A 24,929-nucleotide genomic window follows, 5' to 3' on the forward strand; every position below is an offset into this window, starting at 1 on the left:
TCACCTAAGAGAGAGAGCTGCTCAGTAATATCATTTGCAAAATACAGTGTTTAATTTTTGATATTAAAGAATTTTGTTATTTTTATCAGAGTTTGATGAAATTTTTAGCAATTTGCTCATCTAATTTTACTCAATTTATTCATATATTGTTGTGTGGGCCAAGAATACCCCTTTAATTCGATCGAGGTATATTTTAAATTACTTGGTATAAGAAAGGGAGACAAGTTTTAAAGAGAGAAATTATTCACTAACATCGTCACTATTGGTGACCTTGGCACTGTTAGTGATTTGTATTAATATTAGCGCCACTGTTAGATTCTGCTAAGCCTTTTATTGTTAGATTATTAGGAATTCGGCTAAGCTTCTGTGAGTTTATCAATACCGGTAGGCCTACTTTTAGTGCTCTGTTAGTGAAAACAATGCGTCAAGGCGGTGGTCACCCGTGAAGGTGTGACTGGCCCTAATGTTAGCGTTCTGTTACGCTAACAACGCTTCTGTGCGGTCGCCACAGCAGGATGGTACTCTCTAGAAACACAAAGGCGAAAATGGTGGAAAAGGCCGAGGAGTGATAGTGGTTTACGCCCTTATTAAGAACGTTGTAACTCCCTGGTCCTTCAGATGATTTGTTCCTTTATTAATATATCCTTTCATTTTATAGTGTACCAATATGACTAAAACATTTCTATATATTATTTTAATTTGGGATAATAGAGCACTGTTGATAACATGCCCTCCCGTAGAACACTAAGTTGCCGTGACCGTGAATTGTACCCCGGACTTTCACGTTATTAGTCAGGCGCACCTTTGACCAATATTAGGTCACGGTACCTCGACAACCATCACCCACACACACACTCCTCCCTACCATAGGGCTACCTCGCCCTCTCTCTCCCTCACACACACCCACCCACCCATCCACACATCCTCACATATTCCCTCTATATAGTACAACCAGACACACAACCACACGGTCCACTTTATAATATGCCTCACACATACACGCACACACACATACCCCACACACGCAAACGCATATTATAAAACACCCGCACATTAGCACCGGCATCACACACACCCGCTCACACACTCACGATTGACACACCCAATCCTTACTCCCATTAGCTCTATCAGTTTCTTCATCCTTTCACACCTCACCATGTCCTAGGAGATCCATGGCGCATAGCCTTTTTGGTGACACGACATTTGCTCCTGCGACAATTTCTCTGGGCTTAATTTCGTCTAAGATGTAGGTTTAGTGTTGCAATAGGATTTTATTTTAGGTTTAGGGTATGGTATAGTGTTAAACCCATGGTTGAAGTTGGTCATTCGATTACTGTGTGGAAATTAGAGCGGAGCAAATGTCATGGAACCATATTTTGTATGGTCTTCACTTCGATTTCATAAGTAACACAACATTATTCCTATAAGATTGAGAGAGAAAAGGAAAAAGATGTAACTTTTGATATAAAGAAGTGACTGTGCCAATTCCAGCACCTTTTATTAGGTTCGTGTTGATAATGGTCAGATGATTAGGGGATGATTATCTTCTACAGAATATAGTACAGAGCAAAATTCAAAATGTATCTCACAATCAGTTTGATCATTAATATGATAATTCAATACCATGCAATTTATGTATCTGATATTACGATGATACAACATGTACAGAAATCAAGAAGGATGGAGCCTATTCATTCTGCATTCGCAGATGTTTGTATACTTATTTAAGAGTACTTTAAAGATGAAATCGTAATATGACGAACATATAATTACACTAATGATATATAATTAGTTAACGAACAAAAACTTCAATTATTTCACAAAAGAAATCACTCAAGGAAAATATGGCATGAATTTGCAGAATAGAAGATTATGATAACAATGGTAATTAGGTCTCATTTCAATATGAAGCGTATATTATTTTCTAACTAAATATGGCAATATGATTAGGAGCGTCGCTTGGATATTCTTGTCTGTCGATGTTTCATCAAATGTGCTATATACACTGCTGCTGTAACAAAGAATGAATACGATGAAACATGAGAATACTGAACGTTGCAATAACAAAAGAGAACTGAAATGAGGTTAAGAACCCGGATGATTTCATATTTTCATCGGCATCCCACCTCACTTCTCAAATACAAACTAAGAAATACTGAATACACTGTTATTTTTCCGAGTCCCCTAAACAAAATAAACCCTTTTGATTAAAATTATCATCACACGCCTTATAATAATTATCCGCATTTATAAACGACAGAAAATTTCAATATTTACATGCAACATACACTAAATTTAAATATAGTTCATAGCATGAAATAATGATATCAACACCCAGTGACTGTAAAGATATTGAATGGCGCCAGCTAAAGGTCACATTTTGAAATGTCTGTGTTCCAAGATGAACTCTCAAATTCAATGTACGATGTTAGAAAATCATCGGTATGAAACTGAATGGAAGTGTCGGGTTGCCCGCCTAAGCTTGGATATACGGATACGGTGTGAGAGATTTTCTGATACTTTAAGTAATCCATTCATAACTTTCATTAAAATTCCATTGTATTTCTGCATTGTATTACTCAAAATTAAACCTACAGGGGCACCTGACTTCGGGGGGGGGGGGGGGGGGGCTGGACACCGTGGTCTATTATAAGAGCACGTAGGTATAAAATGGTTGTTTTCACACCATCGGACGATGTACGCGCGTACAGTGAAAAGTTGCATGAGCAACCAAAATAATATAGTTTTTAACAGCCTTGTCTGGTCGCTTCAATCTTATTATCCCTATTAATGACGCTCATTTGTTAAAATTGATATGTATGTGACCTGAACTCTCGGTCAGCAGTTCGTCCTTTGGTCACAGGCAAAATACTATACACCTAATGTTTTGCATCTGTGGTGAGTCTAACATTTATGTTGATGATTTGTCTTTGTTCTCACTCGATTAAGGATAGTTATGATTTAAGATCATAACGAAAATGTAATTGAGCTCAAATGGGTGGAAAAAAACATTAAAAATACTTGGATGGCAAATCACATTACGATCACAGAAAATATAACTTTCAGGAGAGACATTCAATTCAAACTCCATCTAACGATCATTCAGGTAGGAAAATAAAGTTTTATATTTAGTTCTCTGCAATGTCTAAACGGTCCCATTTAAAAACCACCTGTAGTTTACATTTATACCGGCTGTAGTGAGTTACAGACGAATTTACACGTACACTGCATGACCTGTTGTTTACGTAGATTCAAATTCTTTTTTAAATCTTCTGACTGTAAAATTGTTAATTGTAATCATTTAAGTAGGATATTAAGAAATTCTGTCACACTTTGTTGAAACTCTAAATGATAAATTGGGTTAACTGATTTAGTACAAGACATTACATTGCTTACGGAGAGTTTAATGAAACATACTCTCACTCTTTAAGATTAAGGGGCCGTCATCCCCTGACAGTTTATTACGTTCTCCTATTATAATAACCACTTCCGCGTTTTCCTGTTAAAATTATGTTCTCAGACTTTACAAAATATAAGCCATTATCAAACATTATCAGTAGGCCTACATACAATGACGATCATAGTTTGACACACGATAACATACATGATAAAATCAGTACTGACTCAGACAATAAGTTTGCTGTTGTATAAGCTGTACCCAATCATTCTTACCAGCGCATTGGATTCAGATATGAGTACGAAAATACAACAATTATCAAATTCGGCGTATGAATCCCGTAATAACCTTTAGCTGACAGTGATAAATGCATATCCCTAACGAATGCGACAAAAAAATGGATAGGTCGGAAAAGATGATGTTATAAGAACTAAAGTAAATTACAAGGTCAGACAAAACTGTACACCGGGATAATTAGTTTTGAAAAGACACCATTGCGTCCAAAATCAATTTAATGACATCGACGTACAGGTCGGGTCAAGGTGACAGGCGCCCTCTGCGGCAGAACAGCAGATGCCATTTGCGACACACTGCCCTTCAAGGCCACAGGAAGGGGCATTGAGTTGACACGGGGACACATCTTCGGTCATACAAGCTGCAGCTTCGGGCGTGAACAGGTAACAGCCGAACTGTGGACTACAGCATGTACCCACCATTACGCATCTTCCCTGACTTCGTGGACCGCATGGTCTGCACTGCACAGAAGGAGACACAAAAAAGATTGGAGGAAAAAAAGGTAGAAAAATATGATTAATCCTTACTGTAAAAAAAACTCGAACATCAAAATGATTGCAATTTTCTGTTCTAAAGCATAATCCAAGCAATATCACCGTGATGCAGAGCGATGAATCAAGTCGGTAAATAAACTTGAAGTTGATAACGAATTTGATTAATTAAAATTGATACTATATTATCAGCAATGTTTGATCTGAAATGAATCAAAATATCTTATTCAATAAATGTATGATAATAATGAAACATAAAACGATTTTATATCCTATAAAATATATAATATGAACAAATTAAAGATATGGGAGAAAATAAATGAGGACTGAGTAAAACAATGTTGAACTTAACAGATAAAAAAAAAACCGAAAGGGATTCCTTAAATACCTAAATGCCGAAATACAATTTTAAGTTATAGTCGAAAAGACGTGAAGTGTCTAGAAACTCTAAAATAACAACAACAAAAAAAGATAAACATGGAGGGGAAGAGCGGATAAAATAAAGTGGCAGGAGGAAGAATACCATATTTTATCCACCAAGATTATTCTACTGCATAAGATCATCTTGCTGTATACAAGTTCTCTATATATACCATGTATACCGTGTAATCAGGGATTTGAGAGTAGATAGAGTAGTAGGTATTCTCTCAAAGGGAATCAATGCTTGGCCGATGTTATAAAAGTGTTGAATAACTGTGTTGAGGGGTTAGTACTCTTTTCGGCTTCTTGTCTACATTAAATCTACAACTGAGGTGAAGACGTCTATTTTCTTTCTGGTTGTCCAGTATGTACCAATATATAAGCTCTCTCTGTGCATCCGTTGCGGAATATAACACAAAATGCTTAAAAATCTACATGAAGGTCTACATATATCACAAAAAAAAATAAAACGGAACTAGAAAATTGCCACCACATTAGCTGATTCACGATTTGGTATCTGTTGTGATGAAGCCAGTCATGCTCGTGATAGCGAAAGCGCACGTGTGGAAGATACCAATGAATACCTATGTTGATGTGGCGTCATTCTTATAGAAATAGTTTTGATATCGGAATGCGTTATTTCCTGTTGGTTCGATAAAAGTCATGTTTACATCGCTCTCATATATCGGCAAGTTGGATAATTATTGAAACATCTACATCCGCTTTTTTGGACAGAAAATATAGGACGAGGGGTAATCAAACTTATAGGAATTATAGCTGTTCATGAATATCAAGGGGTTCAAAGGGAAGAGTGAGAGAGAAGAGAGATATGATTGAAAAAGAAGAGAAGAAAACAAAAAAAGAAGAAAAGAAAAGAGAAAGAGAAAAGGGACAATTGATACAGTGGGTGGAGAGGGTGCGGAGAATAAGATATAGAAAAAAGTTATACGTAAAGAGAGAGAGAGGGGGATGTAAGAGAGAAAGGGGGAGTGTAGTACAAGACATATTCCCGCTATTATTGAAAGAGGCTGCGGAACCAGAGGGGGGGGGGGGTTCAACCCGATTCAGCCTCGCCCCCCTTTTTGTGCATGGAAAAGTCCACCATTTTGCCTCTCTTCCCCACTTTCAAAACCGTTCCACGTCCCCTGTGTAGTCATAATGATATAATGCGAATCGATCCAATATTATACTTTTTATAACTATGAGTAAAACGGTACATAGATGGCATCATTCTGTGCATTCCAAATGCTAACCTGGGAATGGCATATACATCTCTGGTAGATCAGACGCGGATATTATTTTCCAATGCGTGAATGACATTTCGACAATATTATTTTTTATCTGTATCTCAAAGGATCGCAATTGCAAATATGACCTGGGTTTCTCTATCCACGTATAAATCATGAATCAATAAATCATTCTGCAACATTTATCATCGTTTAGTGATGCCGTGCGTGCCGAAAGTGAAGCAATCTCGTTCCATTGATGTTGGTATAACTGCTATGACGTTGCCAAAGACATTTAAAATAGATAGGACGTTGCCATCTTCCACAGAAACGTGTTATCGGCTTCAGGGCACGTGCTCCATGAACCTCGTGCTACAGCCACATCGGCGAAACTGCTCCAGACCGATCAAAGCCATTACATATCACATACCTTTGCTCGATTTCGAGTCGGTTTGTGGTATGACTGTAGCATTGTTTTAAATGGTTTATCATTGGTAAGTTTTAAACTCGGTTATGGTGGTGTGATTATGGTATTAGGGCCTACATGAACGTGTTGATAATTTGCTATTTTGGAAGACTATGGCATCTCAAACTGGAGATTTTTTTATTATTCTTACATCCGACCACCCTCCCCTCCGTCAGACGCGATGAATAATATAGCAAAGTGAATCAATAAATCAATGCACATGACACCTGCAGTGTTGGGTGACGTTGATAGTGACACATGCAACATTAATAAACTAAATGATTTAATGAACCGTGGAGTGAAATTAAGTGCGATAGAAGTATTAACAAAAGACTATCGACCTGATTCGACGGAATGATCGGAAAATAAAATAGTTAAACTAACATTTAATTTGAAAATGTAAACTTGAAATGATCTCTTGATTCTGTATACCATTGCTGATTCAATTGATGAAGAGCTTCTATTATAGTCCTGATCTTTTTTTGTAATATAATTGCAACAATCCGTCATTTCGTCAGTTCACGTCGTTGGGGATATGAAAAGTGTGTGATTATGCAGAGCATTAAGTTTTGTAATGGGATTTCTAAGCATATAAGCACCATGGACCAAAAGATTAAGAACTGAGAATTTTGAAGTAATTTCAGAAAGTGTAAACTCGTTCAGGTGGAAAAGATGTTGAAGGAGGACACGGAGGATGATCGTGATGATGATGGGGATGTTTGTGATGATGGTTATGACAATGATGGTTTTGATGATGGTGATGCTGGTGATGATGCTGTTGATGATGATTGTGATGATGATGATGATGATAATGATGATATTGATGATTATCATGATGATGGTGGTGATGATGATTATGATGAAGATGTTGATGGTGACGGTGGTATATAGTGGTAGCGGTTTTATTTGTATCATACCACTACCAATATATAAATATATATACATGATAAAGAATGAAATAAGAATGGAATAACAATTTAAAAATGGGACTATTGGGCTTTCGTTTTTTAATCATGTATTTCACGTATTCGAAAAAATTAAAATAAGTTCCATATTCTGATTAAATGTCCGTTTATATATATATAGGTTATATCATGGAGCTATTGTAATAGCTCTATGGTTATATTATTCACAGTCCTGCAGTCCAATACTACCAATAAAAAAGGATTCCGCCAACCATATAGCATTAAATCACAGCAGACAGGTTTATTAGGGAGCGAATTACATTGACAGTGTATACGGTGCAGTGGCGGATTGATTTGTCTCTTGATAGCAACTCTCTTGGCTTAAAGGATGCTCCCATCAATCAAACCAATGTGACAATTGAATACACCCACGCTATATACGCAACCCTCGGTATTCATAAGTCGACAATCAGAAAGCAATTTCAACTAAAATTGATCCATCATTCTCTTCCCAAGCTATCTCACTTATCTCCGATCGTTTACATCTAATTCTCCGTTACTGAGAAATGATACAATAGAAATTTACTCTATACTCTCATGAATATTGGATGAAAGGTATATTTCCAGGGGTTTTATATTACAAAAATGAAAGATAAGTAAGACTAGAATTGCAATCGTATCAAAACGATATGCATGCATTTGTTTTGGGTTGAATTTTTTTTTATATTAAGAAGTTTTGACGCATTGAAGTATAGATGCATGTGATCGATTAAATAGGGGGCAAGAAACAAAGCCAGACTAAAAAAGAGAAAACTCTATACTGTAGAGGATGATTCATATGCAGTAACTTCCATGACAATTATGTGAAATTAGGTTTCCGCTAGGAGCCGATTTCTGCCATAGACATTTTGTATAATTATGTTGCTGATAAACTATGCATTGTATAGTATGCCACGTGATCAAATCGGATTATCTCAAAATTTAATGTTATAACTTATATCGTATTTGGTGTCAATGTAAAGTAAATTCCAATGCAGCGACATTGCTACCAGCTTTATTTGTGCGCAAGCAACAAACCGGAAGTAAATGGAATATAAAGTAATGAATAAAAAAATGAAGGGTTTTCGCGATAATTTTAAGCTGACGTCAGCTCTTTGTCAGTTCCTGTCAAAAAGGTCGAAGAACAGTTGTGGTATACATCAATCCTGATATCTGCCAAGTTGGAAAGGTTTCGCTCGAATGATAAAGAAGTGCGAGCGAGTTGAAGTTCTTCTTGACATTATTGTGCATTTTTTCGTATTTTGAGATTTTCAGGAGCACTTTTGATATATATTTTGTCAGTTGTAAAGTATATATTTTTGCTAATGCCTTCAAAGAGCATAACTTGAAGAACTCAAATCCAAGAGAGGGTACGGGTTTGACCTTGCATGACGCAATGAGGGTCAATCGAAGATAAACATTTTCAAAACATTAGAGGGTGCTATTTCTAAAAGTAATAGTCATTGATGCTTGAATTATGACAGATGATACCATAATGCAATCTCTGAAAATATGAGACCAAAATGAATGAAAACACAGAATTATGGCCATTACACGATTTTATGACTTTGCATTTCAATAAATACGAAGTTTTTGAAGGTAAACTATTTCGGATATGAATTAAGGGCATGAAAATGGCATTTCGAAGGGCATGTTATGTATCGCAGATAAAAGAGCAACTCTTAAACAATCTACAACAATTTGTTAGAAGTCTGTACCATGCAGGATAAGGGAGATTCGATAGAATTAGGAATGGTATGAAAATGGGTCTGAAATGGACAAAATGGTGCATGGATGGTCACGCATGAACGATTTTGGATAACGGAATGTAAGGTGTACAATTAGGGGTTCTGGACAATATTCCTACCAAATTTGGAAGAATTTGGAGGAGGAACAAGGCCAGAGCAGGAGCCACAATCTCTATGTATTAACTGAATGGGATTTTGGCGGAAGAAAAAAAGAAGATTGCGGAATCGGAATGGAGAACAGGAAGAAGACATTGTCGCCATTTGGCGTCAATGCAAAAAGATGAGAACAAAATAAAGAAGACGATGTATTGGAAATAAATGCCGACATATGAACATTTCTAGCATGGGGAAATGAGTAAAAAAAGATCAGGAAAGAAAAAGGGTTTAAATATAATATTATTTTATAAATATAATCCATCACAACTCAGGTTTACTGTTTTCGTTTTTTTTTTTCTCCCGACTTTTGAGCAATTTTGTTCCATAAATCACGTTTGTCCCCCTCAAATTTGTACGGATCAATACGCCACTGGACTGCACAAAACATTGGGTGAAATAAAATAAAAATCGAATTCTTTTATTGATTTTATTTACTATGATTATTAATCTTCTTCATACATTATTGATATTATCATCATCATTTTAATTATATTATGATAATAAGTATATCGTAATCGCTATCATCATCCCCATTATTGTCGTTTTAAAATACTTCTTATACTTTATCAGCTCTTACCGTGCCCATGATTGTTTTGGAGTTTGGTTTCAAATTTCATTTGATATGGTAAATTAGATTTTTGTTTATTAATTAAATTGTAATGAAAACTTTACAACATCTTGCAATTCATTACATGTGAAGCTTCCAATGTCGAGGTTTCATACAAAAATATCAAAGTTGATACTATATCTCATCTAGCATAGATAAAACGCAGCCCTAATTACTTCTGCGCAAGTGGCTGCTTCGAATACCATTCTTTTGGTTGTAAAGCAAGCTTTCTTAAACCGATGACCTCAAATACTTAGCATTGTTATACCATCGAGGATATATCTCATATCATCTCTAACTTGCCATGAAATCATTTTTAATAATGTACATTTCCCTGCAAATAATTACATTCGACCATTGAAATAGCTATCCTTGGTAACCGTTGCCATGGTAACTTGGCTTTTATCGGTTCTGTTGAGCTTTTCATTCTCTTCTTAGTCACATGCGTTCATAATAGTATTCATGAAGAAGAAATCGTTGAAAAAAATACTCGTTCATGACAATATGGAGTATAGTAAGCATAGCGAAGGATCAATGGGATAAATACTCGTCAATATTCGAATGGTCGGATGACACACTGCCCTTCTTTCAGATGATATTTGGTCTTTGGCTGAACTGAATGAAAACAAATAATGTAATTATATTCATTTAATTTTAAGTGGCGCATGAAAGGTAAGTTAAAACATGAATACGTGTTTAGTATATAATAAATCAAATTATTGTTCATCGTTCTTGCATTCCTATTTCAAAGAAAGTTTGATAGCTACAGATACACCACTTTTCGTTGATTTATTCTTTGTGAAAATCTAAATTTTTCATAAAAGTCCCTAAAACAACGTAGCCTATTCAAAACCTCTCTTATACGAAGAATGCATCCTGAATTTTCTATCCCATCTCAGGTTTATATTAAGTGGTTTTATATCCCTCCTCCCTAAACAAACAAATTAAATGAGTAAAAGAGATTAGGATCGACTTTATCAAAATAATCTTGGCAGTTCGATTCAACTTTGATTAAGGTCATATTCGGAAAATAGGTTTTAATAAGAAAACAGGTTATATAAATAAGAAACCTAATAAGAAATAAACAAACTATATAGTATTTTCATTAGATTAAATGTGTTTTACAATGATATGATTACATGATGTATGTGTATATCAGTGATAAAAATTTTGAAATTAAATGGAAAAAAGGTTATCCAAAACACCGCGAGCAATACCACGCAAAATGTCATGGGGGATCAAACTCAGGGAATTTCCGGGGTTCTTTCGGCGTCGGCTGCATACAGTGTGCTGCTGCTGATGATGTTTGATTTAATTAAAGTCTTTTCCTGCCCTTTCGTGATATTGACGACGGATGTTTCGCCCAAATATCATCATTGAACTCTGTTGATGAAAATAACACTTGGGAGTTAAGGTAACCAAGGGCAACGTGGCCCGTGAAAACACTCCGAAATGAAGGGATGTGTGGCCTTCGGGATACGAATGATATCTGATTTAGTCTTTTAGACTCCTCAACTCCCTCTCTCATTTTCTTCTCCCATTTCCCCTCTCATCTACTCTTTATTCAGTCTTTTACATCCCATCTGTGATAATAACTTCCAACGCGCTTCCAACAGGGCCCTTTCAAATTAACATCTATGAAAATCCGATATTCTGTCACCCTATTATTTTCGTCTCCATTAATGTTTTTTGCGAATGATTACCATAAATGGTAACACCTGAACATTTCTTTCCCAACCATTTTCACTTTAACACGATGTCTTACTACTGTCCAAAAATCAAATATAAAAGAATGAAAAACAGAAAGTGCGGAGTGAACGGATATAATTCTGTTTCTGTTTATGGTAACTCCCGTAGGAACTCGGCAGGACAGCGTTTTGCTGGTTAACGCCAAGCTGGTATATAACCAATTACCTAGGAATCATTTTACGTCTACGTTAATCAGTCATAGTGGCTGGCCTTATAGACGACAGATATTACTCTCGGGCCTTTTTATCAAAGGGGAGACAATGGCAGAGTAGGGATTCAAACTCACAACCTTTGCGATTATGAGTCCAATGCTCTAACCACTAGACCACACGACCCGTATATAGTAACGAGATGATCATAAAAATGGTGTCAGTTAGATACCACAATGTACATTTTTACAAAATCAACAGTCTGCTTATTTCGGCACATATCCGTATCCCAATACATTGTTAGTACCACCCCCTCCCCCACCTCCGGGAGAAGGTTCTAACAGGTTTGTCAGACAAGTTGGGTGTCAAGCCTGAAATGGGACTCCGCACAAGAACGATTTGCGAAAGCTATAAAAGAAAGAAAAAAGGCTCCCAAGAGGCAAAATACAACTTTAGAAATTTTTCCGAATGTGGGTGTACAGGTTGGAAGCATACGTGGTAAACTTTTGTGCGGTATGTGACAAAGTTCGTACAAACCCTTTTTTTAATTCTGTCGAACTAAAGAGAAATAAACGGAGATTTGAAATTGTGAAAAGTGAAGTATAAGATTCTTGATTTTTATCGTTCAAAATACAACAGTTAAAATCTGTATTAAATAGCAACTCATTTAAATGCCTCAATCAGTCAATATTAGGTCCACAAGATTAAAATTTTCTTTTAAAGGGCCTAAACTGTAAGTATGATAAGGCACTATTAATACGGTTCAAGCAGATAGCGAGATTCGCAAGGCAGGTTTGATGGTCCTTGCGCCACTTCAAGATTGTCATACTACTTTTCTGTCGTGGCCGCACCAACGGAACCGTCCCATATAGACCAACCTAATACAATTATTACCAATGATATACCATCAATCAGATTGGAATAGATTCTTTCGGTGTGACTGGACTTTGGAGACTAATCACGACGCTCTCATATATATAAACCTAGCAAACAGATACAATATTGATGAATAGAGTACTTCGTAAATTAGGTTCTCTGCATAATAACAGAGTAGAGAGTCGTGACAATGAAAAAAGAGCTCCCATTGAATACCAGGAGTACTTCGGGATGCTTGTCACTGATTAATAACTAGGTATATGTGTGATGAAATTTATAAATGGGATAACGCCACGATTAAGTGTAGTTTTATCATGCTTTGGTGTAATTTTCTGCTTCAATGCGAAGTAGTCCCAATTGGATGTGTATATAGGCTTGGCTTGATCGCACCAAGAAGTGCATTGACCGAGTTCCGTAGTAATTTGAGCGGGTACGGAATTACATCATAATCATAATTCCGTTTTAAATAATTTGACATTACTCTCGCTTGAGCGGGGCAATTATTCGGATTGGATCGGCGTGTAAGTTGTCAATTAGTCGAAGCGCAAAGCGCCATGAAAGGACAAATATCAGGGAAACCACACCAAAATACATGTGAATAAATTGAAAAATGAATAAAGAGAGGCACTATCACTGATATTATATTTTCTATAATTATTAAAAGTAAAAATCTGACGATCATCAGAGATATGCCGGATTCAAACGATTATGCTAGTACAGGGGAGGGTTGTCGAGTGTAAGTGGTGAAGAATCGAATTACTTTTTTTGTTAAAAAACGTTTAATTTACTTTTCGAGTTCTTGTAGACATCGAGCATTCATTAATCCATTTTGGAAACTTCGCGCTTCAAAAAAAAAAAAAAACTCAAATCCCGTATGATAATACAACTAGGAACGTTTACATTTATCTTTTTAGATATGTTGACACCACTTCAAAATCACAAAACTACCTCTTTAAGGGAAGTAAAAAATGACATTTTATATTTCCGAAGTTATAACAGATCATCGTTTCCAAATATTGGTTCAAAATTTCACAACTTAAATACTTATAATTATGATACTTCCATAATACCATTAACAGACCTGAGCCAACACGCAGCAATGTGGCATGGTTCAGTCAGATAAAATGATCTTCATTATTATTGTTCGGTCTTATATTGCTCTCTTGTATTCGATCCAAGGCGCTGTTTAGTGTGATTTGGGCACGGAGCCGGTTTTAAGCTTTCCAATGTTTTATCCCTAATAGCCATTGATTGGTTTCTGCCATAGATTAAAGGGGAGTATCTTGTTCTGATTTCTGATCGCGTGTACATCTAGGTCACAGGGAGTCTGTATCAACAGAATTGGTATAAATCACAACTGCTAATGCAATAACCTCCACACTTCTTTGAAACAAAACTGGTGCAATTAATTGGGCGCGGTGCGACCAGCGATATTGGGGTTAATTGCTCCTAAACAACCTGCTCTCTCAAACCAATATGGATTTTCAATGCAAAACCTTTGTGTTAATCCAGCACCAGCCGCCTGGTAGCCTGGTATGTGACCCCAGAGAAGTATTAAAGTAATAGAGGTTTGGGCTCAGTAACACCAAAAAGGTGTTTAGACAACACTGGTCGGTGTTAAAAGAACGTCAGTTTGAGTCTTAACAGGTTTCGTAATTAGGGAGTTTCGCTTCTACGACACAAGAAGTCTTTGACGAAAATTGATAAATCAAAACAGAAGTTTTGTCCTGAACTCTGGGCAAACGACATATTTCCACTTTTTCGACAACTCTGAAACTTAGGACGAAACTTCTGTTCCTGTTTACAAATTTTCGACAAAGACCTCGAAGTTTTTTTGGTCATATGACTTGTGGGCATTTTCAATCTATTTACTGTGTTCTTGCCTCCGTCCCCGTTGCGAAACTCTCTGTTATGTTGAATTGAAAATGGAGCTTATGCAGTGTAATGGCCGGGATAAATTCCTTTTTTATGGAAACGATTTAAAAATCATGTGTCTCGATTTTTTTTTTCTTCAAGTTTTTAGTTTCGTATGATATTTATGAAAAATGAAACTAAATATAATCATACATCTTCTTCTTGTCAGGTCACTACACAAGACCTGTCCAGTGGAGGGTACAGGATCTGGCTTTGGGGTTAAAGGACTCCAGATCTTCGGCAGTGCACGGCTCTGGTAGGAGGGGGCAGACCAGAAGGTGTTGCATCGTCTGATCCTCCCCACACTCGCAAGCAGTGTCCCCATCTATGTTGTAGCCCCATTTCTGCATAAGGACTTTGCACCGTCCTGTCCCAGACCGTAGGCGATTACGACATAGCCAGGTTGGCCATTGAACCCGGGGGAGTGACTCGCTAGGTCCATAGGAAAGCTTGTGCGTCACAGACTGGAGGTGGTGGGACCATAAGTTGACCCTTTGATTGTGAGCAGAGCCATCGAGGGGTTCAGTCGAGTGAAGGAAACTACGTCTTGATTTGAGTATCTTTTTGGCGGGTTCATGGTTGTAGAGTGGATGAAGAGGATTATCTTCTTGTTTAGTTTTTTTCAACCTGTGCTGCAACCTCTCTTCTGATGTTATGTTGTTATACCGAGGTTGTTATGTTATACCGAGGTTGTTTTACCTGACTGCTAAGAAAGCACGAATGCCTGTGAGCAAGCAACCAGGGGACCAACGGCTTAAGGTCCTCTCCGAGGGACCTGGTAATGAGGATAAATGCCTTACCAAAGGGCACTAGCGCACCACTTGGGAATCGAACCCGGGTCACCGGAATCCGAAACCCCCGCTCTACCGACTGAGCTATGCCACACAGTAGGTAAAGATCATCTACTCTTGTTGGTCGCAGGCAGCCAGTAATTGCTCTGCAGGTAGCATTCAGGGCTGGATCAAATTTTGCAGCATGGGATGACCTACACCAGACAGGAGCTGCATACTCTTCAGTTGAGTAGCATAGAGCAAGAGCTGTTGTACGGATGGTTTTGGCATCTGTTCCCCATTTCGTATTGCCAAGCTTTTTCAGGATGCTGTTCCTTGCTCCAACTTTAGCCTTTGTCTTGGCAACATATTCTTTGTATGTTAGGGAACGGTCAAGGGTGAGACCGAGGTAGATAGGCTTGCTGGTGTGTGCCAACCATTTTTCATACCATCTGACCCTCAGTCTCCGGTCTGCATCTCTGTTCTTAAGGTGGAAAGCACTGAGTTGGGTTTTCTCTGGATTTGCCCGGAGATGATTTGCTGCATAGTAAGGGGTCAGGCCTGCCAGTGCATCACTGAGTGCTTTTTCCACCTCTTCAAAGGACTGCTTCTGCAATGTAATGCAAAGGTCATCAGCGTACAGGTAGCTCTTAATAATTGGGTGGATTTTTTGGTCGTTCGTGTAAATGTTGAAGAGGAGTGGGGCGAGGACGCTTCCTTGTGGGAGACCATTTTTCTGCCTCCACCATCTGCTGCTGGACCACCAAGATTCACAAAAAACGTCAGTGTGAGAGCATGTTCTGGATCAGCTGTGTCAGCTTAAAGACTTTCCTCGTGAGTATCAGATGATTTACCGTGTCATAAGCTGCAGAGAGGTCAACAAAGGCTGCTCCAGTTATCAGCCCTTTCTAAAAACCATCTTCGATGTACTGTGTCAGATTCAGCAGTTGACTAGTACAGGACTTTCCTGGCCTAAATCCTGCTTGTTCTGGAATAAGAAGCTCATCCACAAAGGGAGCAATGCGATTGAGAAGGAGCCTGTCAAAGAGCTTGTATGTGTGACAGAGCAGCGATATGGGTCTGTAGCTTTTTTGGCTGGCTGTGTCTTTGCCTGGTTTAAGTAAAGCGACTACCCTTGATTTTCTCCATATTTTTGGCATACATTAGCGCTAATCTTTGTGTAAAATTACAGAATCTATTTAAATTGACCATAATAAAAAAAATCAATATGTATCAGTTTGGAGACATGTCCTACTCCCATGCATGATTACATGGATTCTATCTAAACATCATACGAAAATCGATGTGGTTACCACTGGATAATTTATCTAGGCCACAGCAATGTAAAGTCAGCATGGTTTCAGAAAATAACATTCCTGCGAAACACAGCTCATACAAACCATGCATGACCTCTCTATTTCTTTTGACAAACGGACTCAGACTGACATAATAATAACCGCCTTTTCTAAGGCCTTCGACACTGTGCCCCATCAACGACTTCTCCTCAAACTCAAGCAATATGGTATCAATGGGAAGATTAATCAGTGGATCTCATCTTTTTTACAGAATAGATACCAGAGAGTAGTATTAGGGGGGGGGATATTCACAGTGGGTTAGGGTACAGTCAGGCGTCCCGCAGGGCACAGTGCTCGGATCATTATTGTTTATCATCTACGTGAACGACCTACCAGACGGCTTGACCTCAACTGTACGACTATACGCGGACGATTGTATCATATACTCTAACATCAAATCCCAAAACGACGCTACTAGACTTCAGAATGACCTGGACAAACTTTCTGCATGGGAAAATAAGTGGCAAATGAAAGTTAACCCAGAGAAATGTTTTGTTCTTAGGATAACTTCTTCTAGATCACCTTTCACAACCAAATACAACTTGGGTGGCGTAGATCTACAGGAGACCACTCACCATTCATACCTTGGTGTCAATATCTCTCAAAATCTTAAATGGGACAAGCATATTTCCAAAACCACAACTTCTGCAAATAAAGTCAACGGCTTTATTAACAGTAACTTGACATCATGCACAAAACAAACAAAAGCTACAGCTTACACAACTTTAGTCCGACCAATCTTAGAGTATAGTTCTAGTGTTTGGGACCCATATACAAAAGAACATATTCATGAAATTGGTAAGGTGCAAAGAAGGGCAGCCAGAATGGTATGTAATGACTATAGACAAACCACCAGTGCTACAAAACTAATGCAGGGGTTGGGATGGGATCTCCTTTCGAAAAGAAGGAAAGTTTCGAGGGTTGGTATACTGCACAAGGCCTGGGGGGGGGGGGCACTTGGCCCTGCCGGTGTCGGACTATCTACGTCCGGCAACTCGAGCTACCAGACGCACATCCGGAAAATCTTTCATCCACTGCTCTACTCGCACCAATTGCTTTAAAAACTCATATATTCCACGTACCATCAAGGACTGGAATTCTCTACCCCCCGACATCCAGTCAATCTCAGTCTCCGATAACTTCAGAACACATGCAACCATATACTTTCGCAACAAACACTTAAGCAAAAAGGACTAATAATAAACTAAGTGCGCACTCCCAATTCCTCCTCGGGTGGTTCCTGATAGGGACGTTGAGGAGTATACACAAGAAGAAGAAAAGTACCTATCCTCTATAAAACCGTATTTCCATTTGTAATATTCCGGTGCCCACTAACCTGGCGGTGTGTTTGGTATGATTTCAAACCTCTAGACTGAGAGTAAACTTCATAAACCACTACACCCATCCAAACAAATATTACTGATAGATGGCTTGTGACATATCATTACAAACCATCATATTTGAATGATCTTATGAATCTCAAGTAACTTCGAACAAGTTACCCATCTTTTAAGGTGAACTCTATAGATTGTAGGTTTTATAGATATGTAAGTGGTTAAGTCTGCACATCATGTCACGTCATACATGCTTAAGTGCGGTATCTTAGATTAGCTAAAACATTTGACGGCAGCTAAAATCAGGCTGGCATTGTCTCATTCACATTCGTTGTATTTTACAATATGTCTAAAGCATTCACTTGATGAATTACATGCAAATGGGGCAAAGTGACCAAATGTGTTTTTGTCGAAGCGAAATAAGGCCATGAGCTACAGTTATAAGCCCTAATGTACGGTGAAAGTGTGACATTATTACGGTTAAAAGACTTGCCGGTAGAGTTTTGTTTGTCGGCAAATTTGCATCATTTTTCATTGAGTAAATGGACGTGATGGGTGATGTGAATGGAAGGCAAAAGAAATCAGTCAATATATTCTTATTCTTTAATTGAGAAGATGGCAAAATGGGATACGTAATAAATCTGATAACTTGGACTTTGGCTACGGACAGTTTTCTGAATGCGGTAAAGTTTAAAGATTCAGGCATTCCCACTTTTGTCACGAGATCACAAAATTACTCCGAATGTAACACAAGCTTTTCCGCAAAATTATACAGATAAATTTTATGACTTGACTTTTTTGGTATCTAAATTGTGATGTTTCCAATTCGTAAATATCATTAGAGATTCTGGATTTTCTGGGCTAATAGACCAATGAATTCATGATTCACTTTTAAAATCTCATCCGGCACATTCATGTTTTGCCTGTGGCATTATGGATCCCCAGTAGGCAACTCAAGCTACATAAGCTTGAAATTAAATGAGACAACTGGGCTATGACTTGACATGTTGAATTCTTAATCATAATTATGGATATTTAATAATGCATGAGGGATTTAAGGCCTGTTTCGTATGGTAGATGAAGATAAACTTGTTATTGAAGGTAAGATTTGCAAGACTATCGGACCTACTATGAGATCAATATCTTTTCAAAGGGTAACTCTTTTTTTTACGGCAAACGTCACGTGTGTAGTCCTGAAAAGGACTGTTTGTTGTTTTTTCTTAATTGTATTTTAGCTCTGAAAAGAACCGTTAACGACGTTTCGACCAGCGCGTCCTGGGTCCCGTAACACAAAGGTTAGCGATTGATCGTACGCTTGATTTTCACTATTTTTTTTCACGATTTTCACGATTGTGCATTGTAGTCAATGCAATCAATCGTAGAAAATAGTTCTACGATTATTGCTAAGCTTTGTGTTACGGGCCCCAGGGGACCGTTTCATAAAGCTGTTCTTAAGTTACGAATGTCTTTACGCACGACTGGTGACCCTTTCTTGTGCTATATGATATATCGCTATATAGCTGACTTATGTACACTCTTAAAAATGTTGGGCAACATACGGTCCACACAACAATTGGTTAAAACTTTATCCAATTCTGGGTAGTTTTACACCAATACTGTGTAGTTTTCACCCAAAGCACACATTATTGGTGTAAAACTACCCAGAATTGGATAAAGTTTTAACCAATTGTTGTGTGGACCGTATGTTGCCCAACATTTTTAAGAGTGTATAAGAACATGTTCCAGTCGTTCTTAAAGTTGTGTGCAACTTTACGAACAGCTTTATGAAACACCACCCAGGTCGTCATCAGGAATGATGATCCACTTGAAAACTCGGGTATACGACCAGAACACGCTGGTCGAAACGTCGTTAACAGTTCTTTGCAGAGCTTACATACAATCAAAAAGAATAACAAAGAGACCTTTTCAGGACTACATACATTGCGTTTACCGTAAAAACTTCCATTATTCTCTCCTCCATGGAAACCTTCAAAGATCATCTTAAGTAACGATGAAGCTGTTCAATTTGATTGCATTGTTATCAGCCATCTCCCACCAATTCAACATTGACAATGGTGCACAACTTATGTCATACAATCCTGTAGATTCCGGTTCATTTTCCTGTTTAATCTTTGCCTGTGAAAGTTTAACTTGGGCTACCTATTTATCTCTGGGCAAATAGAGTTTACTTATTAAGCCTCATACTTCAAGAATGTCGGGATGGAAATAAAAAAATATTTAATCTAATATTATAAGGGAGATCATGTATTAGTCACAAAATATCCCTAATCACCCACCTTATCAAACGATCCCGACGATTCGAATTTCGATAGTCTGTCATCATCAACTTTGGTCGCTGATACTTCGCTACCCGATCTCTTGCCGAAGAAAAATCCATTCCGTTTTCCAAAGAAAAATCCGTTTCTCTTGTCCTCATCAATGGGTGTTTCCGCCTCGTAGTTTCCTAGAGGTGAGTTTGGTGAAGCGCCCTCTAATATGAAGAGTTGATCAGCCGAGACGTCCGCAGGAAGCTGCGGCAGTGGTTCTTGTAGGCCGTAAGCGGTGATGTCTGTCCTGTCTCTGCTTCGTGATGATGGGTTGTGTTTTCTAAGCACGTTTCTAAGATTACTAAGAAGCTCGTCTTTCCACTCTTCGTTGCTAATCTTCTCCTCTGACGGCCCCATCTGATTCTCCCGCCATTTTTGGATAAGCGGTGACGGTACTATATTCCTGAATTGCTGAGGAGAGAACAAAGAAAGAACTGGTTCACCATCTTTCAGCCCAATATTTAGCATTTCAGAAGTATTTTAACAAAAAGGACAGCAAATCAAGGATGAGCAAAATACTTTATATTTTGGTCATTAGGTTTATTCATAAGTCTTACGGATTCACCGATTACCTGTCCTCGACACCGATGTTTACTCGTCGTATTCATAATTATATTATAAATCAATTAAATTCATGTGTATAAAAGTCCCCTTAGCCAATACGGAAAATTGCATATAATGGAAAGATCCGATCATGCATCATAATTAACTATTTGTGTCTAAGCTTTCTTTTGAAAGTAGATTTAAAAAAAGTGATATTCATGTTACCTTTTGTTGCATAAAGTTGTTATCCCTGTCCCCATAGACTGTGACGAATGATGCTAAAACTATAGAAATTGACAATAAAGTCCTCAGTATTCGTCTCTCGTAACCCATCTTACGGTTCGGTACCTTCTCCTCACGAATCGACCCGCGATCTGAGGACAAATAGGAAATGAGAATGCTGCTAAGTTATAATGAAAACTGAGCAGAATTAGGAAACAGCAATTTATGTTTGGTTAAGAATGAAAGCCAGATTGGTAAAAATCAATCTTAAAGAATTAGCATTTTGGATGAATATATATATACGCCACAACATTCTTGATATAGCGTTGGCCATGTTTGTAAGAATGCTGTTTTGAATTCATCTTTTTCGTCCAAAAATGAACATAACTGGACAATGGCGTTGAACACATGAATATTTGTCTTAAGTAAAAGCCACAATTGTAAAATTAAATTGGCATTTTGATAATCGGATCGAACTAAATTTATTTCAGGTTAAGGTAGATTTACATGCTGAACATAACTTCGTTCAACTGCTTTTGCTGTCCCTAGCCATGTCCCTATAGCATACTTAAGCGTACATTCTGGTTTTTGTGTGGGCGCGCGTATTTGTGGTTGTGTTTTACTCTTTATATAATTTTTCTAGTTTATGGACATTGTATAAGCGTCAGTTGAATAGAATTCAACAAAAATATGGCTTATCCTTTATTTGATCGATTCTCATTTCACTATTTCATATTCAAATGGTGGTATTTGAGTTTTGTCAGACGTGTATCAATCAGATATGATTATTTACGTCTGTGACCGACCTTTAACGTCACCATCCCAAAGACGTAACGAAAGGCTCGAACCTATGCATCAATGTGTAACTTCCCCACATAGCTTGGATTACAGGCGCATGCCACAACGCCCACTTTCATATTCAAAGGTGGAACTAGGACATTTATATTGGGGGCGGGTGCAAGACGATCTAAAGAAGACGAAACTATTTCCTTACATTTATATAACAAGATACTATGGCGTTAAAAATCAATAAAAACCTTTTATCTATGCTCTCCTTTCTTTCCCCCTTTCCCCATTTTCTTTTATTTTGCCTCCTTTTTATACTTTTTTTTCACTCATTGACAAATCATTGTGCAATACTCTCTCAATAAAACTTCCATGAGGGCTCGCATGCCTCTGGGCAATAGTACTGAATTTTACTTTTGCGAGCCCTGGCCCATGGAAAAAAAACATTTTCTTATTATTTTCTTCTTTTCTTTCGTTTCTACTTATCCATATTCAATTATCCAATTTCAAATGGTATTTTCGTAATTACATTATACAATTTTTTTATGTTTTTTATGGCCAAATAAATAATAATAATAATAAAATAATAAAAGGCCGCCCCCGTGGTATCGCCCTTGTTCACACCAACGTCTTAATTTCCACGGCTTAACCAATCGTTCATAATATCCTCTTTATATATATATATATATATATATATATATATATATAAAAAAAGGATAGACATTTCTTGATAAAATAATACTTTCACGTGCAGGAGAATGTGCCTTCATTTCTGCTTGCTTTTATTATGAAGCATTCAAAGGTTTTTCCTCTCGACGAGTTGATAGCAGAGAAAACAAGACGAATTTTCTACATTTAAAAAACACCATGCAGTTCACGTTGTATATAACATCGAGAATATTTTAAATGTCGACATAAATCGAACAATAAATTCAAACAGATTCTATTTATGCATCATCACAACGCTTCAGCTATTCTTGTTTAAGGAATAACTTCATACCCGGGATGACTTGTGTTTTTATGTGACGTCAGCCACTCCCACACGGCAACTAGAACAAATGATTTGTTTGTACCTACTTTCCACTGTCACGAATTGCGCCACGATTCAAATGGCGCACTTGATCGTGGAGTAATCGTAGTGATCTTATCGGATCATATCAGATCAGTCGTGGTAATCGTGTACATCGTAGAAAGGTTTTGAATGGCTCAACAATTTTAGCGATCAGTTACGAAAGGCCAATCGTGGCGGTCGTAAAGGATCGCACGACAGTGATGGGAACGAGGTTACGAAGCCATGCGATCTGCTGCGATTTGATATTGAAAATTTATCATACTAACCAATCGATCTTTACATAGATCCGTTATTTTTGTTCGATCAAGATTCTGAATAGCCATAGTAAAATCGGAATTACCGCTTCGTACTCATCGCTTTTCCCTGCTTTGCACTGATATCGAGATTGAGATTAAGATTTATTGTGACGTCGCAACAATCATACTATTGCGTGCGATTTGTAGCCGATAACCGGTGAGAAGGACAAACCTCACCTAAATTTCAAGTGTATTCATATCATTGTTAAATCAAGCAGATTTGATTTGCCAAAATAGTTCAAACGGTTAGCAAAGTCGGATCGCAACGAATTGCATTGAAGGTTTAATGATATCCAAAGACTTATGGATTCGATGACCGTGAATTAGGTACAGTGATACGGTGAATTAAAGCAAGTGAAGCACACGAGAACCAGACGTTGCTCTGTTCACGAACAGAATGAAGTGAAAAGAAAAAGGACAAAGACATAAGATAACAACCCTACGTCAAGAACTTTTTCTTAGATCATGAAGGCCCTTCACAAGCTCAACAGAACATTCTTAATGAAATGTTATAACCGGATATCCTGGGCGAAGTGTGGGAATTCGTTGGTTTAGAATTACAGCCTTCTATCTCGTCACTGAAGACGTTGTAAAAAGTATGTATAGTGGAAATCAATGTAATGCAATTAGAGACTCACATGACAGTATTGAATGTTCGTCAACATCAAACATGTAAGATGATTTCATTTTAAGAATACAAGGCAACACTTTTACCAAAAGTGATATTGCCCGAGAGGCCGCGATTACACCGTGGTCACAGCATGGACGTCGCGGAACCATCTTCGACGGGTACTCGCAGCAAAGTACAACGAATATTATCGGCTCATGACGACCAAAAATGATGTTCCTATAAAAGAATGAAGCAGTTATCACATAATTATACACTGTAAAAAAGTTGGGTAAAATTTTAACCAGCACGAGGGTAGTTATGTGTCCAACCAATTTTGGGCAGTATTTTACTCAATGCGGGAAGCATAATTGTCCAGTAAGGTTAAAAAATAAGCAGCAATTACTTTAGAATGGGCAAAATTTGTATCACAATGGATAAGTAAATTGCCCAAAAGAAAAAGTCCAATATTGGTTGGACACATAATTACCCTCATGGAGCATTTTTACCCAATATTTTTTTAGAGTGTAATGACATTTTCTTGTTCATCTTTAGTTTAAAATGAAAGAGAAGAAACCTCCACGATCCCAGCCTGCGTACTCGGCTATCTATGTTCAAAGGTAAAGCAACAGACCCTTTAATACCAAGCTCTATAAACTGTCAATATACTCCTTTGGCAGGGTAAACCTTCAAATCATTAGAGAATGAAAAGCACTTGAAGTAAGACTTACACAAAATATTACCCATCATCGCCGGAGCGTCAAGATCACTGCTTCTCCTTCACGGGTAACATGACGATTGAGAGCAAACATCTCGCTGTAAAGGCATGCTATTAACTCAACTATTGATGTATTGACATGTACATGGAAGGACTAGCGTACTACAAAGCCACTTCAGAAATAGAAAAACGGGGGAAGGAGCGTAGGAAGGAAAATGAAAAAAAATCTAAAAAGAAAACACTTTTGTACTAGGATCTAATTAAAGTTGTTTCAAAATATAAAACCAATAGTCCTCACTGCTGGTGTTGAGCAAGAGTAATTGCTAAAAAATAATATCTGACTGCTTATCAGAAAACGGGTGGGCGTATTAAAAGGGCTGAAGAATTACCTAATGACGTCTTTAACATCATTCACACGTTTCAATAAAAATTGGTCTTAAATTATAACATTACTTACGGAAT

At 37.6% G+C, this 24,929-nt stretch overlaps 1 protein-coding gene across 2 annotated transcripts; it reads right to left on the reverse strand.

Annotated features, from left to right (window-relative positions):
• Positions 1–1,465: 1,465 nt before the first annotated feature.
• LOC129272917 (uncharacterized) lies at positions 1,466–24,588 on the reverse strand. 2 transcript variants are annotated; one of them, XM_064107595.1, is made up of 4 exons: positions 24,481–24,588; positions 20,992–21,140; positions 20,194–20,634; positions 1,466–4,152 (listed from the first exon to the last, which is right to left on the reverse strand). In XM_064107595.1, exons 1-4 carry the CDS (start codon positions 24,497–24,499, stop codon positions 3,904–3,906), a joined length of 858 nt encoding a protein of 285 aa, XP_063963665.1. In that variant the 5' UTR covers positions 24,500–24,588; the 3' UTR covers positions 1,466–3,903. The 2 variants fall into 2 exon arrangements, with proteins under 2 accessions (XP_063963665.1, XP_063963664.1); XM_064107594.1 differs by lacking the exon at positions 24,481–24,588 and adding an exon at positions 23,781–23,985.
• Positions 24,589–24,929: the final 341 nt, after the last annotated feature.

The sequence above is a fragment of the Lytechinus pictus genome, chromosome 12 (assembly GCF_037042905.1).
Source record: "Lytechinus pictus isolate F3 Inbred chromosome 12, Lp3.0, whole genome shotgun sequence".
NCBI classification, from domain to species: Eukaryota; Metazoa; Echinodermata; class Echinoidea; order Temnopleuroida; family Toxopneustidae; genus Lytechinus; species Lytechinus pictus.